This window comes from Oratosquilla oratoria, chromosome 7 (assembly GCF_046742065.1).
Source record: "Oratosquilla oratoria isolate Oo_2021 chromosome 7, ASM4674206v1, whole genome shotgun sequence".
Classification (NCBI taxonomy): Eukaryota; Metazoa; Arthropoda; class Malacostraca; order Stomatopoda; family Squillidae; genus Oratosquilla; species Oratosquilla oratoria.
In genome coordinates, this window is record NC_134783.1 from 39,874,021 (window position 1) to 39,890,789 (window position 16,769).

The 16,769-nt window shown below is 38.2% G+C and overlaps 1 protein-coding gene across 6 annotated transcripts in view; it reads right to left on the reverse strand.

Annotated features, from left to right (window-relative positions):
• LOC143027089 (vascular endothelial growth factor receptor 1-like) overlaps positions 1 to 16,769 on the reverse strand; it is a 269,766-nt gene that overhangs the window by 101,322 nt on the left and 151,675 nt on the right. For all 6 annotated transcript variants that reach the window (XM_076188039.1, XM_076188042.1, XM_076188038.1 and 3 more), the window contains 2 exons: positions 11,776 to 11,910; positions 323 to 514 (listed from right to left, as the gene is read on the reverse strand). In XM_076188039.1, the coding sequence (XP_076044154.1) occupies positions 323 to 514; positions 11,776 to 11,910 (327 nt within the window). The remainder of the gene's footprint in view (positions 1 to 322; positions 515 to 11,775; positions 11,911 to 16,769) is intronic.

Genomic DNA, 16,769 nt, shown 5'->3' on the forward strand with positions numbered 1-16,769 from the left:
AACTATAATCATAAGACCAAAGTCCCTCTTTGACAATGCATACGTATACCAACGGCTTTTACCCCTTACAAGGGAAGTAGCCAAAAAAACAAAGGCATAAAATCCACTCCCATCCACCCCCTCCCTCCCTCTTATCTTGCTTCCTCCTGGATGATGGGTCATCCCTACATCCCTCTATGACAATACAGTATATAAATTTCTTTTGCCTAGATATCAATGAGCTTTCTGTTACATTAATTTAGTGAAAAGAAGAGGGGCAAGTCTGAGTTGTTAGTAACTGTGGAAATGGACTATGATCAACAGAATCATTGTAAATGCATACCTTGCAGCAGAAGAGTTAGTGGGAGTGTCTTTACATTATTCTGTTGATAAGCTTGAAATTTATATGCTCCAACATCCTCCAAAGTCGGCGATTTAATTTCCACATATATGTGGCCAGTCTTCCGTTCAACTTCTATTAAGTAATGTTCATCAACTGTCTTGTATTCTCCTTGGCTCTGAACTAGAATTTTATCTGAAAAAATAGATTACCCAGTATATATGACCATATTCTGTCAAGTAATACAATGACACAGAATATGGTCAACCTCTTCAATATGAGTCAAATATTCATGCACAATCCTTAATGAAATTCAGGGGGGGAGATAGTGATTCAGGCACAGACTTAGAAGAGACTTACAGAATTGGTCGCTATACTAAGGATAGGAATCGACCTCTAAAGATAAAACTAAGGTCACAAGTGGTAGTAGAAGACATATTTGAAAAAGTAGGTAACTTGGCAAAGAGTGAAAAATACAATAAGATATGGATAAAAAAGAGAAATGAGTACTGAGGAATTAGAAAAAGAAAGGGCGCTAAGAGAAGAAGCAAAGGAAAAAAAACTTGAAAAGATCGGAGACAGAATGCAAAGAATTCCAGTGGAGAGTAATAGACTTGAGACTAAGACAATGGCGCTTCAAAACGAACAAACAAGGGAAGAAGAAACCAGGGAGAAGGAAGAAAATTAAAAGTGGCCTATACCAACATTGACGGACTAATTTCGGGACTGAACGAACTCAATGATTATCTGTTAGAAGCAAAACCAGACATAATGGGAATTGTAGAGACTAAACTAAGAGGTGAAATACCATCCACTGTTATCGGACAAGGTTTATACAACTACTGGATAAAAAACAGGGACAAGAAACAGGGAGGGGGAATCATGTTCTTGGCCAAGAAAGACCTAAAGGTGGACAAAAATTGCAGAGGGCAAAGGTAATGCTGAATTGATCATGATAAAAGTCGAAGGCAAGAATATGAAGAGTAGAAAGTTTGTGGTGACTTATGTGCCTCCAAAAACAAGCGCTTGGAAAGAAATTGAACCATAAAAAAATGCTAGATGACACAAGAAAATCACTCAATGAGATACTAATGGTAAGGGTAATCTGGTAGTTATGGGGGACTTCAATTGCAAAGAAATTTGTTGGGACAGCATGACAGTGCAAGGAGGAGATGACTCGTGGGGCAATGTACTGCTAGATATGACCATGGAGTACACAATGACCCAATGGGTCCATGAAAACACAAGGTACAGAAATAATGAAGAGCCATCGAAACTAGATCTAATATTTACAACAGAGCCTGAAATAGTGCATAAAGTCCAGTATGAGACACCAATTGGAAAGAGTGACCATGTACTCATCGAAAACTATACTAAAGGAAGAAATAGACATAGAGAGGAACGAAAAGCATAGAAAGGAAGACTGATGTACAACTAAAAATAATTTACAAAAATAAAGAAATTCTTCCGGAATGCATTCTGGGAAATATTTTACAGGGAAGATACAGCAGTGGAAGAGTAATGGAATATTTTGATGGAAAACTACAATGAAGGAGTAAACAGGCATGTACCAAGACAAAAGCGAGAGAGAGAGTACATTAAATGTTGGTTCAACAAAAGATGCAGTGAGGCAAAAGACAGAAAGGGACAAAGCTTGGAAAAAGTGGAGAAAAGACAAAAAACAAAGCAAAATGGCAAATTTATGTTAACTATAGAAATGAGTACGTTAATGTGAGAAGAGAGGAGAAAAGGAACCATGAGAAGGATATTATAGACAAATGCAAAGAGCAACCCAAACTATTCTAACGGTATGTGAATGGTAAACTTAAAATCAAACAGGAATTGTTGAAACTATGCCAAGGAAAAATAGAATACACAGAAGATTTAGAGATGGCCGAAGTCATGAACAATCACTTTAAATCTGTTTTAACCAGAGAGAAAATACCGAATAGTGACATAGACGAAAACAAGAAATCTCCCCTCATGAATGAGTTTACAGCATCACTAAAGGCAAGATCAGAACATTTATCAAGGCTGGATTTCAGACAATCACATGGCCCCGGACGGTATTGCAAATTGGATTCTAAAGGAGTGCAAAGAAGAACTAACAGACAAAATACACATCTTAATAAACAGCTCACTCAAAGAAGTAAAAGATACCCGAGGACTGGAAAAACGCTAACATTGTCCCAATACACAAAGGAGGAAACAAATAAGAACCCCACCAACTATAGGCCAGTATCACTAACAAGCACCATTGCCAAAATTTGTGAGAAAATAATCAAGAATAGATGGGTAAAACATCTGGAAGACAATGACATATTAAACCCAAGACAATTCGGATTCAGACAAGGAAGATCATGCTCCACAAACTTAATATGCTTTTACTCAAGACTAATAGACATAGTGCAAGAAAGAAATGGAGGGGCTGATTGTGCATTCCTAGACTTGCAAAAAGCCTTTGACAAAGTACCACACAGAAAACTACTAAAAAAACTGGAACACATAGGAGGAATACAGGGAAACCTACTAAAATGGATAGAGGACTTTCTGACTGGTAGAAAGATGAGAGTAGTGCTCAGAGAAAAAATATTCAGACTGGAAAGAGGTGATCAGTGGAGTACCGCAAGGATCTGTGCTGGCACCAATAATGTTTGCTATCTATATGAATGACATGGATGAGGACGTGAACTGCTACATGAGCTTCTTTGCCGATGACGCCAAACTGCTAAGGAAAATAGAAACTGATGAGGACTGTGAAGCACTGCAAGAAGACCTAAATAGGGTATGGAACTGGAGTCAGAAATGGGAAGTGGACTTTAATACTAAGAAGTGTAGTATAATGGAATTTGGAAAAAGCAAAAACAGAATAACAGGATCATATAAATTGGGAGAAGTAAAGAAAGTAGGATCCGAAAAAGATTTGGGAGTAATTATCACGAACGACCTGTCCTATGATATACAGATTAACAAAATTGTCGGGGAGACTTACAATTTGCTAAGATCAATAAAAGTGGCGTTTACATACTTGGACGAAGAACATGATGAAAAAAATATTGGTTACATTGATAAGGCCTAGATTAGAGTATGCAGCGACATTGTGGTCCCCCAGTACCAAAAAGAATATAAAGAAAATAGAAAGAATCCAAAGAGCAGCTACAAAAATGGCACCTGCACTTGCAAACCTATCATACGAAGAGAGATTGGCTAAACTGGAGTTACCGACACTGGAGCAAAGAAGAGAGAGAGGTGACCTATTGACCATCTACAGAATCATGAAAGGCACAGAGGTACTCGATAGTGAGAACTTACTTAACTGGGACAAAAGAAACACAAGAGAAAATAACATAGCTATAGAAGAGAACTGAAGAAAAACAGTTTTCCTCATAGAGTTTTGGACACTTGGAACAAACTGGACAATGAAATAGTATGCGCAAAAACCATTCATGAGTTTAAAAACAAACTAGACACTGCAAGATACAAAGGCGGGAAAACACGAGCATAGCTCCCCTTCCCGCAAAAAACAACTAGGAAAATACAACTAGGTAAATACATGGAGGAAAGTAAAGAAGAAAAAAGAATCAATGAACCAACAGAGGATTAGACATGAGTAGAGTGGAGTCACCACTAGGAGTAATCCCTAAGAGAATGTATATAAACGTCACTCCGAAGACGACTCATAGGTATGACAATAGAGTTTTTTCGGGACTTCAGAGGAAAAGGGAAGCAATAGAAAAAATTATGGACACAGAGATACTAGGATTAACAGTCAAATATTCATGCGGACATGGAGGAAAGTAAAGAAAAAAAAAAAAGAAAGAATTAACGAACCAACAAAGAGAGGATTAGATATGAATAGAGTGGAGTTACTACTGGGAAGTAATCCCTAAGAGAACGTGTATAACTGTCACTCCAAAGACGACTCAGAGGTATGACAATAGAGTTTTTTTGGGACTTCAGAGGAAAAGGGGAGCAATAGAAAAAATTATGGACACAGAAAGAGATACTAGGATTAGCAGGGCACTAAGGAATTGAGACATCAATGACTTGGTAGATGAATTGATTTAAAATTAGACGATAGAGCTTTGCAATTAGAGATGTCAAACTTACACAGAACCAACAGTGAAATAATCTGAGAATTAAATTATCTAAAGAGTGAACTAAGCATGATTAAAAGAGAAAATGAAAGAAAGGAAAATGAGGATAGAAACAAAAATGAAGAAAAGAGGTCAAAGAACAATTACAAGCAGTGACCGAAAAGATGGGAGAATAAATCAAAGAGACAGACCTTACTGAAATAAAGGATTGTGGTACTCCCCCAGGTAGGCGTAGCTCCTCCTTGGGGATCGGTGCCATCTGCGTAGAGCTGATGGCCAGGTGTAACATACAATACATCCATGTCTTTCAAACAACACATCACAAACATAAAAAACAAATGCACACCTAGACTTAACGCACTTAAGTCAATCACTGGAACAACATTTGGACAAAACAAAGAAACTAATATAACAATATACAAACAATGCATACGCTTAGTGATGAATTATGCGAGTCCTGCATGGGCTCCTAATCTCAGTGAGACACACCACAACACCCTTCAAATCATACAAAACAAAGCCCTAAAAACAATTACAGGCTGCACAAATACAACACCTACAGACCATTTACACCATGAAACAAAAGTCCTCAAAGTCAAGGACCACCTCGACATGAGAGGCACACAAACACTTGCTGCAGCCACCACAAACACATCACACCCGCTACACTACATAGCAGAACACCCACACACACCAAGAAACATTAAAACTACACCCAAAGACCTTTATTACGCACAGATACTCTCTTCTCTTCCTCCACAACCACCAAATACCAGCCTCCGGAAACATATTCATAATCATATCACTCACCGCTCCATTAACACACTGAAAGACAACACACTGCTGCATGCCAGACCCCCTGATATCCACCCTTCTGAATACCCCCTGATATCCACCCTTCTGAATCCTCTCTCCCACGAAAGGACAGAGTCCACTTGGCCAGACTGCGATGCGGTCACCACCCAGCACTTCTAAGCTACCAGAAGAGGCTGGACGACCGTGTTGTGAACAGCTGCCCAGGATGTAACACTTCACCCCATACCATACAACACATAATGGAAGACTGCATTATACACAATCATGCACGCAAACAACACAACATACACTCTATAAAGGATTTGTGGGAAAACCCAGTTTCGGCTGTGGCCTTCCTTGGGGAGACGGGACTGCTCGGACAGACAGTCTAGGGAACGACAACAACAACAACAACTGAAATAAAAAAAATCAGTGGAAACAGGAATGCAAAAAATCAAAAAATCTTTTTCAAAGAAATAGTACAACAGAAGGTAGAAGAGAATGCAAAAGAACCAGTAATTAACTTAATCAAAGAAAAGGAAAACTGGGTGAGAGAGACAATGGATATAAAGAAGTGCATTGTGGTTTATGGTATCAAAGAAAAACATAATGTACACAAATACCAAAGAGAAAAAGAAGAGAAAGAAACTGCAGAGGAAATATTAAAAGCGGTTCAAGACAAGGGTCAAGAATTTGAGAAGGAAATCGAAGACGTGCATAAAATAGGTACATATTCTAAATAAAAAACTATAGGCCAATGAAAATCAAACTAAGGACTCAAATGATAGCTGAGATGTTATCAAAAGCGGCAAAACTAGCAAACAGTAAAAATTACAAAAACGTGTGGATAAAAAAGGAAATAAATGATAAAGAAATAGAGAAAGATAGAGCAATAAGAAATGAAGATAAGGAAAAAAACGAGAGAAGATTGGAGAGTGAAATTATTTTTTTTTTTTTTGAGAGTGCTGGACCTGAGACTAAAAAAATTGTTCATCAGAAAAATGGAAACAAACCAAAAAAGGGGAGAAAAGAAAAAAATTTAATGTGACATACACAAACATGGATGGTATGATTTCTGGAATAAATTAACTAAATGACTATCTGTTGATAGAGAAACCAGACATAATGGGAATTGTGGAGACAAAATTGAAAGGTCCTATACAATCAAGTATGGTGGGACAAGGATTATACAACCATTGATTGAAGAATAGAATGGATAAGCAGGGGGGAGGAATCATGTTATTGACTAGAAAGGATTTAAATGTGATAAAGACAACAGAAGGTAAAGAAAATGTGGAAATGATCGCAATCAAAGTTGAAAATAGCAGTATGAAAAGTAGAAAGTTTATAGTAGTATATGTGCCCAAAAAAACAAAGGCTTGGTCTGATAGCTATCACTCAAAATTACAGGAAGACACAAAAGAATTAATTATCTGAGATACTGACAGATGGAGGAAACACAGTAATTATGGGTGACTTTAATGCAAAAGAAATAAATTGGGAAGAATTGACAATAAAAGGTGGAGAGGAACTCTGGGGAAACATTCTATTGGATTTTACCATTGATTATACATTGACTCAATGGGTCAAAGAAAACACTAGATATAGAAACAATGAAGAACCATCGAGACTAGAATTGATATTCACTTCTGAGCCTGAACAAAATGAAGTGAGAAGAAATGAGAAAGACAGAGAAGAAAGACTAATGTACAACAAAACTGACTTTGTAAGACTTAGAAAAAAAATTCAAAACACTAACAGGGAAAAATGTTCAACAAATGAAACAAAGATGGAAGAGAAATGAAACATATTTAAGGAAAAATACAAGGAGGGAACAGATAAATATGTACCTAGGAAGAAACAAAAAAGGGTTTATATAAAGTGTTGGTATAACAAAAAGTGTGGTGATGCTAAAGATAGAAAAGACAAAGCCTGAAAAAGATGGGAAAAAAAAAAAAAATGACCGAATGGCAAACATACATCAAACTGAGAAATGAATATGTTGATATACCGTATTTTTCGGACCATAAGGCGCGGGCAAAATCCTTAAAATCGGCCAAAATCGGGTGGTGCGCCTTATCGTGCGGTGCGCCTTATGTGTGGCTTCAGTGCAAAAAAAAATGCCTCGGATAGTGACGTACTATTTTGACACGTTTCGTAGCTAGCCTGACGACGGCGACAGTGCATAGGCTTAACAAAAGTTACAACCAAGTTATAACCAAGGTGCATGTATCTTGACAAGAAAATTGCGAAAACTTCGACAGTTTTCGGGTCCATGCCACCGCATTCATTCACGCTATCATGGCTATGACATGATAGCGTCCACAACACAGACAGCCATTTTGCATTGGTCTAGTCTCGCTTCACTCAGACTGTAGTCATTTGGGTATTTTTTTAGTTTCGATCATGGGCGCAATATAGCAATATAAGATTAATTATTAATTTTGTAAATTAAAATGTATCAACGTAATATGCTAATGAAAGAAGTCGGTAGCATAGGATCGAGACGCCAACGTCTCTCACAACGACGACAACGAGGACGAGCCGGATGACATTTAATTTGCAGGTAATGATTTATTAAACACAGGTTAGATTAGGTTAGACGTATTTATCACCTTTTCATTTCGACGTCGGCATCTATCATGACAAACATGGCGTATCATTCGTCCGACACGACTTCGTTACTTATGAAATCCGTTTCAGCATTTTTTTTTTGTTTATTATTTCCGCTCACAAAATTGCATATTCCGTTGATACATTATAATTTACAAAATTAATTATTAATTTTCTATTGCTATATTGCGCCCATGGTCTAAACTAAAAATTTACCTTCATTGTAATCTTGTTTTTAAGTGAATAGAGAATTCCGGGAATAAACTGCTACTGTTGGTTTTATTCCCCACAATTCCCGTAACATGTTTGTTGTTTTATAGGGGTATTGGCAGGGCAGACCGTCCATGGAGGTGGTCTGATTTCACTGACCAAAATAATTTTTTTTTGCTAAATCCCAACCGATTTTTCTCATTCAACAACGAAAATGTTCAGTTCTGAATGCACTCACATTTGCATGATTATCCGATGACGAGACCAGGTTAGCTAGGTCAACATGAAAATGGAATTCCTGATATTTGAGCTGAAGTAGTTCTCATGGGATGCAGAAAGTCGCTATGAGTACAATGCAATTTGAATTATCCATCTAGCTGTCCTAATTATCTAGATATTGCATTTTGAAGGGAAAATCGGGCCGAAACGTGCGGTCTGACTAATCGCCGATCAAACGTAAACAATGACGGTTTTTAATGACAGGCACAATTTTATATAAGAATTTAGCATATGGTTGCATTATTTGACCTATTTTCTTTAGAATGTGTGATTTCCATGTAATTTAATCAAAGAATTACGTTTTTATCCTCTGTAAAATTACCCACCACAGCTACGAATACTGTCAAATTACATGAAAATCACACAATTTAAAGAAAATAGTTTGAATAATTCATCTATATGGAATCTATTACACTAATACCACAACAGTAACAAACTTAATAGTGTAGCTTGATCCATACCACCAATGATCATAGATAGGGCAGGACGAATCGTAGCTGTGGTCCGTAATATTACGGAGGATAAAAACGTAACTTCTCTTTGATCATATTACATGAAAATCACACATTTTAAAGAAAATAGTTCAAATAATTCAACTAAGTCTATTACACTAATAACATAATAGTAAGAAACTTAATAGAGTGAAGTTTGATTCATACCACCAGTGATCATAGATAAGATGGCGGGATGGACGTTGATGTTGTTGTTATCCGATAATCCGACCCGATAGAAAAAAAAAAAATAATAATAATAATAATAATAATTAGTACCACCGATTTCTCAGCTCTTCCGTAACACGCTGCCTTTATTTTGGTATTAGAATAATCCGCGAGACTAGTAGTTTTCGTTCATTTTGGTCAGTTGCCAATACACTGAATTTATTTAGCTCATTTTTTACACTGAAACATAAACCAATTTTCGATTTACTGCTGAATGCAAGCCGCCATGTTTATCTTATGTTTTTATGTACCGACATGTAACTGATGATGTAATTGTTTGAAATTTACTACGATCGTAGTAAATACACTCGCATAACATTTGCATGAATGAAATTTCCCGCGGTATGTAAATTTGGCCGTTTGCATGGCGTGCGCATAAAATGACGCGCTATTGTGCTCGTCATCGACGGTGGCGCCTCTGGTGGTGTTTGACCTACCTAACCAGGTGCGTCTTATGGTCAGGTGCGCCTTATGTAAGGACGGGGAATAGCAAATTACGGGTGCGCCTTATGGTACGAAGCGCCTTATGGTCCGAAAAGTACGGTACATAGAGAGGAAAAAAGAAAATAAGAAAAGACATAACAGACAAATCCAAAGACCAATCTACACTATTTTACAGATATGTAAATGACAAGCTAAAAGATAAACATGAAATAATGAAAATGTGTGAAGGAAATAAAGAATATATAGATGTAAAAATAGATGAAGTAATGACCAGGCATTTCAGGCCTGTATTTACAATTGGAAGCTCACAAATTTGGGATGAATGACAGTGAGAAGGATCCCCTAAAATGAAAGAAATAACGGTGGCACAGAAAGAAATAAGAGACCAAATAAAGAATCTTGACGTCAGAAAGTCACATGGACCCGATGGAATAGCGAACTGGATATTGAAAGAATGTATAGATGAACTTACAGACAAAATACACAAGATAAATGACTTCTCACTCAAAGAAGGAAAAGTATCACAGAATTGGTAAAATGCAAATATGGTGCCAATATATAAAGGAGAAGACAAAGAAAATCCAACAAATTATAGACCAGTATCCCTTACAATTACAATAGCTAAAATATGCAAAAAAGTTATTAAAATTAAATGGATTAAACACTTGGAAGAGAATAATATACTAAATCCTAAACAACTTGGATTTAGAAGTAGAAGATCATGTACTACAAACTTAATATGCTTTTATTCAAGATTAATAGAAATAATACAAGAAAGAGACAGATGGGCAGATTGTTCTTTCTTGGACTTACAAACAGCTTTTGACAAAGTACCACACAAAAAGCTACTAAGAAAAATTGAAACAATAGGTGGAATACAAGGAAAATTATTGGAATGGATGAAAGATTTTTTGAACAGAAGAAAAATCAAGATGGTATTTAGAGACAAGAACTCAAACTGGGAAGATATAATAAGTGGAGTCCCCCAATGCTCTGTATTGGCCCCGATAATGATTGCTATTTATATAAAAGACATGGATAAAGGAGTGGAATGTTATATGAACTTCTTTGCAGCTGATGCAAAACTATTAAAGAGAATAAGTACAGAGAAAGATTGCAAATCTTTTCAAGAAGACCTGGACAAAGTCTGGAAAGGGATTCAAAAGAGTGATGTAAATTTTAACATTAAGAAATGCAGTATAATGGAATTTGGAAAAAGCAAAAATAGAATCTCGGATCAATATAAAATTGGTACAAAGGAAGTAAAAAAAGTAAACTCAGAAAGGGACCTAGGAGTAACTATCTCTAATAACATGACACCAGACAAACATGTCAACAAATTAATTGGAGAAACTTTTAACTTATCAAAATCAATGAAAGTGGCCTTTAATTACATGGATGAGGAGATGGTAAAGAAAATACTAGTTACACTGATAAGACCAAAATTGGAATATGCAGCATCTCTATGGACATATAAACTACAAAGAATTCAAAGAGCAATGACAAAGACGGCACCAACAATTTGCAATTTGACATACGAACAAAGATTGGACAAACAAAATTTACCAACCCTAGAGCAAAGAGGAGAAAGAAGTGATTTGATAACCGTTTACAGAATTATGAAAGGGATGGAAATTCTTGATAGAGATGACCTACTAAAATGGGACAAAAGAGCTACAAGAGGACACAAGAAGAAACTTAAGAAGGACAGTTACAGAAGAGATCTGAAAAAGAATAGCTTTCCACACAAAGAGTAATAAATATCTGGAACAAACTGAAACAGGAAACAGTGAGTGCTAAAACTATACATGACTTTAAGAATAAACTAAATGCGGAAAGATACAACAGCAGGTCACTAAGAACATAGCTCCTCTCCCGCAAGATACAACTAGGTACAACTAGGTAAATACATCAGGTTGCCTGATGTACAATGATGCATCACAATACATGCATTACAAAGTATATAGTAACTGCTGTTATACTCATTCTTTTTCACCCTGTGTATAGACAATGTGATCAAGTCTATTTACAGAATATGGGGGTGACTCGGCTACTACAAAATAAATATAATCAGGAAGCTGATGATGACACCCTCATATACCCCACTCATAGCTCATGACACATACATAGACATCATCATATTCAAGAGGTTAATGCTGAACCCTTTGCTACTGAACTGGTCATGCATAAATTCATCAAATTTGAGCCTTCAGATTCACCCCATGTATAAGCCAAGTCATATTTAGGTAAACTATATTCTAATACAACAGATGTGGTAATAAATTCAAGATTATATTACCATTCTTTGAGAACTTAAAAGTTGGTTGAGGGTAAGCACGATACATGAAGCTCCATAGGACATATGAGTCTTCAAGAGTTTGGTTGATGATCTCTGGGTCCTTCAAAGTAAGTTCAAGGTACGGAGATTCTTCAGCTGTAAGAGATGTGAATTTCATCACAGGAGGTTCATTGCATTGAAATCCTTTCTTCATATTTGATCACACTACAGTCATAACAAGTACCTTTTACTTGTGTATTTCTAAAAGTTCAGAGCATGTGAAATTCCTAAAAGAGCCAGATTTGTTCTGTTTTGGCATAAATTCCATCTTTTCATACATCATGATAAAAAATCAATTGTGTTATACAATGGACGACCAACATGCTTAAACTATTTCTTGATAAAAACTTTCACTGATGACAAAAAAAAAAAAAAAAAAAAGTCTTTGGAAATATCAAATCTTGAGATATAAACAGATCTTCATGTATAAAGATGACTTACTGGGGTAGGATTATCTGGCTATTTATACTGGGATTTAGAAGAAGGATAAAGAACTTATTTCTAACATACAGAGATACATATACCCAGGGCTGTGGAGTCAGAGTTGGAGTCGGAGTCAATTACGGTGTCACTGGAGTCGGAGTTGGTAAAAATATACAGACTCCGATTCCAGTTAAATTTACATTTTATAAGGCCTTCGTTTAGTCTGTAGAGTTATGCAGTGCACACTCCTTATAAGTAGATTATATAAAAAAAAAACATAGTTTTATAAAATGTAATAAATCTCATCGTCTTATCTTCATGGTCATTCCACTAAACCCCCAAAATATCTTTGTGCAACGCTGGCTTTCAAATTTATACATAGACCGATAAACATCCAAAGAAAAGGCATAAGAGGGTCTGGGAGTTTTCCAACCAGTACCCTAAGGTTTGGGTCTTTTAATGTGCGTGGATGTGGTACAGATGAGAGTAAGAGGGAAGAGATTGGCAGTATGTTTGTGCGAAGAAAGATGGATGTGCTGGCTTTGAGTGAAAATAAAATGAAAGGAAAGGGCAACTGTGAGTTTGGGAGTGTAGCTGGGAGGTACTCAGGAGTGAAGAAGGGACGAGGGAGAGAAAGGGTGGCATTTCTAGTAAGTGAAGAGATAAGTAAGTGGGTAGTGGAGTGGAAGGAGGTTTCATCAAGGTTGATGTGGATGAAGGTGAAGCTAGGAAGGGAGATGTGGGTTTTTGTAAGTGCGTATGGACCTGGTAGTGAGAAGAGCGTAGAGGAAAGGGAGGCTTTTTGGGTAGATATAAATAAGTGTATAGAGGGGTTAGGGAGAAATGTCAATGTAGTTGTATTGGGAGACCTTAATGCTAGGGTAGGAAATGAGCCAATAGATGGAGTGATTGGGAAGTATGGTGTTCCAGGTAAAAATCGTAGCAGAGAAATGATGGTGGAGATGTGTCTAGAGAGTTGATGATAGCTAATACAGTATTTAAGAAGAAAGTCAAGCATAAGTACATATGGGAGAGAGTGGTGGATGGAAGGGTGGCAGATAGAGCATTAACCCCTTCCATACGGTGCCGCATACGTAGGCGGCATGAGGAGCAAGTGGATATGCGAGGCTGCCATATCTTATATTTATTGTTGTTACCCCTGCGTAATGACATACTCTCTAAACTGTCTTCATCACATTTTCTATGGTTATCAAAATTCACGGGTGAAAGAGAGAACGATCGATATAAGCTGTGACTATATTTTAAGATGCGAGTATTATTACGACACATCGTACGTCTGGCAGATAATGCTGCCCGCGAGATTTTGGCCCGGAGTGAAGAGGTTAATGGACTATATAGTGGTGACCAGGAGTATGGTAGGAAGAGTTAAGGATGTACATGTTCTAAGGGGAGAGAGTGGGGGAATATCAGATCATTTTCTGGTGGAAGGTAAAATGAGAGTGGAGAATAGGTGGAGAAAGAGGAAAAGGACAGAAGGTAGGGAGGTACTTAGAGTGAACTGCTTAAATGAGGGAAAAAAGGAGAGTGAGTTTAAGAAGAAACTGAAAGAGGAGTGGGAGGGAGTAAAGGGTAGAGTAGAACTAGGAGTGGAGGAGGAATGGAGATGGTTCAAGGAGGGAGTCATAAGGTGTACAAAGATGGTGTGTGGAACAAGGAGGACAGGAGGAAAAAGAAGGATGGGTAGTGAGTGGTGGGATGAGGAAGCACAGAAATGTGTAGAAGAAAAGAAGCAGGCATTCATAGATTGGCTGCAAATTAGGACAAGGGAATCGTATGAGAGGTACAAAGTAAAGAGAAAGGAAGTTAAGCATAAGATAAAGGAAGCAAAGAGGAGAGCAGATGTGAAATGGGGTAAGAGTATGACAGAAAATTTTGAAAGCAATAAAAAGATGTTCTGGAAGGAAATTAAAAGAGAAAAAGGAGGCGAATCAAGTAGAGAGGAAAAGGTAAAAGGTGCAGATGGAGAGATGATAATGGAAGAGAAGGCAGTGAGAGGAAGGTGGGCAGAGCATTTTAGGGAGTTGCTAAATGTGAAGGAGGATAGGGAGGGAAAGGTAGTTGCAGTGGGAAATGCTAAGAAAATGAGAGTGATGAGTGAGGAAAATGGAGGAGAAATAGGGAAGGATGAAGTGAAAGCAGCTGTTAAGATGATGAGAGCAGGTAAGGCACCTGGTCTGGATGGATGCCATGCAGGATGTCTGAAGAAAGGAGGTACAGTGATGGTGGACTGGCTGGTGAGGTTATTTAATGTTTGTTTGAGAGAGGGTAGAGTGCCGGAGGACTGGAGGAGTGCCTGTATAGTTCTGCTTTACAAGAGAAAGGGGGACAAGTGTGAGTGTAGTAGTTTCAGAGGGATCAGCTTGTTGAGTGTAGTAGGGAAGGCGTATGGGAGGATCTTGATTGAGAGGATTAGGAGAGGAACAGAGGGAGTAATTGGTGAGGAACAGTGCGGGTTTAGGACAGGTAGGGGTTGTGTAGATCAGATCTTTGTGGTAAGACAGATATTTGAGAAAGCTATAGGAAAAGGTAAGGATGTTTTCTGGGCTTTTATGGATCTAGAAAAGGCTTATGACAGGGTAGATAGGAAGGCACTGTGGGAGGTACTGCAGATATATGGGATAGAAGGAAAACTGTTAAGAGCAGTCAAGAGTTTTTATGAGAATAGTAGAGCTTGTGTTAGGATTAGAAATGGAGAGAGTGAATGGTTTGAGGTAAAGGTGGGACTTCATCAGGGATGTGTTATGTCACCCTGGCTGTTCAATCTTTACATGGATGGGGTGGTACAAGAGGTGAATGCAAGGGTAGTGGGTCAGGGGTTGGAGATGATTAAAGAAAATGGAGAAAAGTGGGAGGTGAGCCAGTTGTTGTTTGCTGACGACACTGCGCTTGTAGCAGGATCAGAGGAGGGATTGAGGAAGTTAGTGACAGAGTTTGAGAAGGTGTGTGAAAGAAGGAAGCTGAAGATAAATGTGGGTAAAAGTAAGGTGATGAGATGTACAAGGGGAGAGAGTGACAGCAAGCTGGAGGTGAGCATTAAGGGTGAAAGACTGGAGGAAGTGGATAGTTTTAGATACTTGGGTGTGAATGTGGCAGGAAAGGGAGGAGTGGTGGTGGAGGTAGAATGTAGATTGAGAGAAGCGAGTAAATGCCTTGGTGGATTGAAAAGTGTAATGAGAAATAGACATCTGGGAATGGATGCTAAGAGGAGGTTATATGAAGGAGTGATTGTACCAACAGCATTGTACGGGGCAGAAACATGGAACATGAGAGAGGAAGAGAGTAGGAGTTTGAATGTGTTTGAGATGAAATGTCTGAGATTTATGATAGGGGTTACTAGGCTGGACAGAGTAAGAAATGAGGAGGTGAGGAGGAGAAATGGGGTGGAAAGGGAGTTGGGAGATAGGGTTGATGAAAAAATATTAGGATGGTTTGGACACATGGAAAGAATGAGTGAAGAAAGATTGGTAAAAGAAGTATGGAAGGCAGAGGTGGAAGGAGTGAATATGAGGGGGCGTCCTAGGATGAGATGGATGGATGGGGTGAAAGGGGCATTACAAAAGAGAGGAATGTCTGTGCAGGAAGGACGGGAGAGGACAGAAGATAGGGGTGAATGGAGAGGGGTTGTGTATAGATGATGCTATGATGCATGAGGGGGAGTGGGTGGGGGATGGGGGGTGAGGAAGTATGTATGAAAAAAAAATTGACGCAGCCCGAAGGGATTTCTCCCCGTCTTCTCCTTTTCTGCATGAGGGGACGGAGAGAGGGGTTCGCCAAATTTATGAAGCGGCCTTGCTGTGGATGTACTGTGTCTTGCGACACTGCTTCTGACCCAGGGCAGTGGACAGGATGCAGGGATGACCCGTCATCCAGGAGGTGCCAAGATGAAAGGGAGGGAGGAGGGTGGAGGGGAGTGGAATATATAGGAAATGGAATGGGTGCGAGTGGTTTTTATGCCTTTTTCTTTGTGGCTACCCCCCATGTAGGGGGAAAAAGCCTTTGGTATATGTATGTATTACTTGAATAAATGAAACACCTCAATTTTACACCTTCTGTTGACACACGGTCACGGGAGCTGTAATATTCCTGTCAAGTTCCATATGCACCGTTTCCATCACTCCATCAGTTTGGTGGTTTCTCCCACTGCTGTGTTGCCAAACAGTAGGATAATTATGGTTTCAACTGTAGACTAATGCAATAATGCTATCTCTTCTTTCCTTTCCCCTTCTTTTTTTCCCTCTATACTTTTTAACAATGAATGATTGAAATAAGGATATTTAAAGTTGAAAAAAAAAGTTTCACGTTTCAAACACATTCAGCTGTATCTTGTTTTGTACTCGTATCGACAAGATCGGTTCCAGAACCAGAGTAATGTCCATCGCAATAATCGCATAGCAGTACCAGTATGAAGTTAGACCAAGAGGTACTTGTGTCAGTAATTTCAGTACATTAAGACAAAAGAAGGTATGAAAACATATGAAGGATAATGATACCCAAAAAGTATGTATGATACA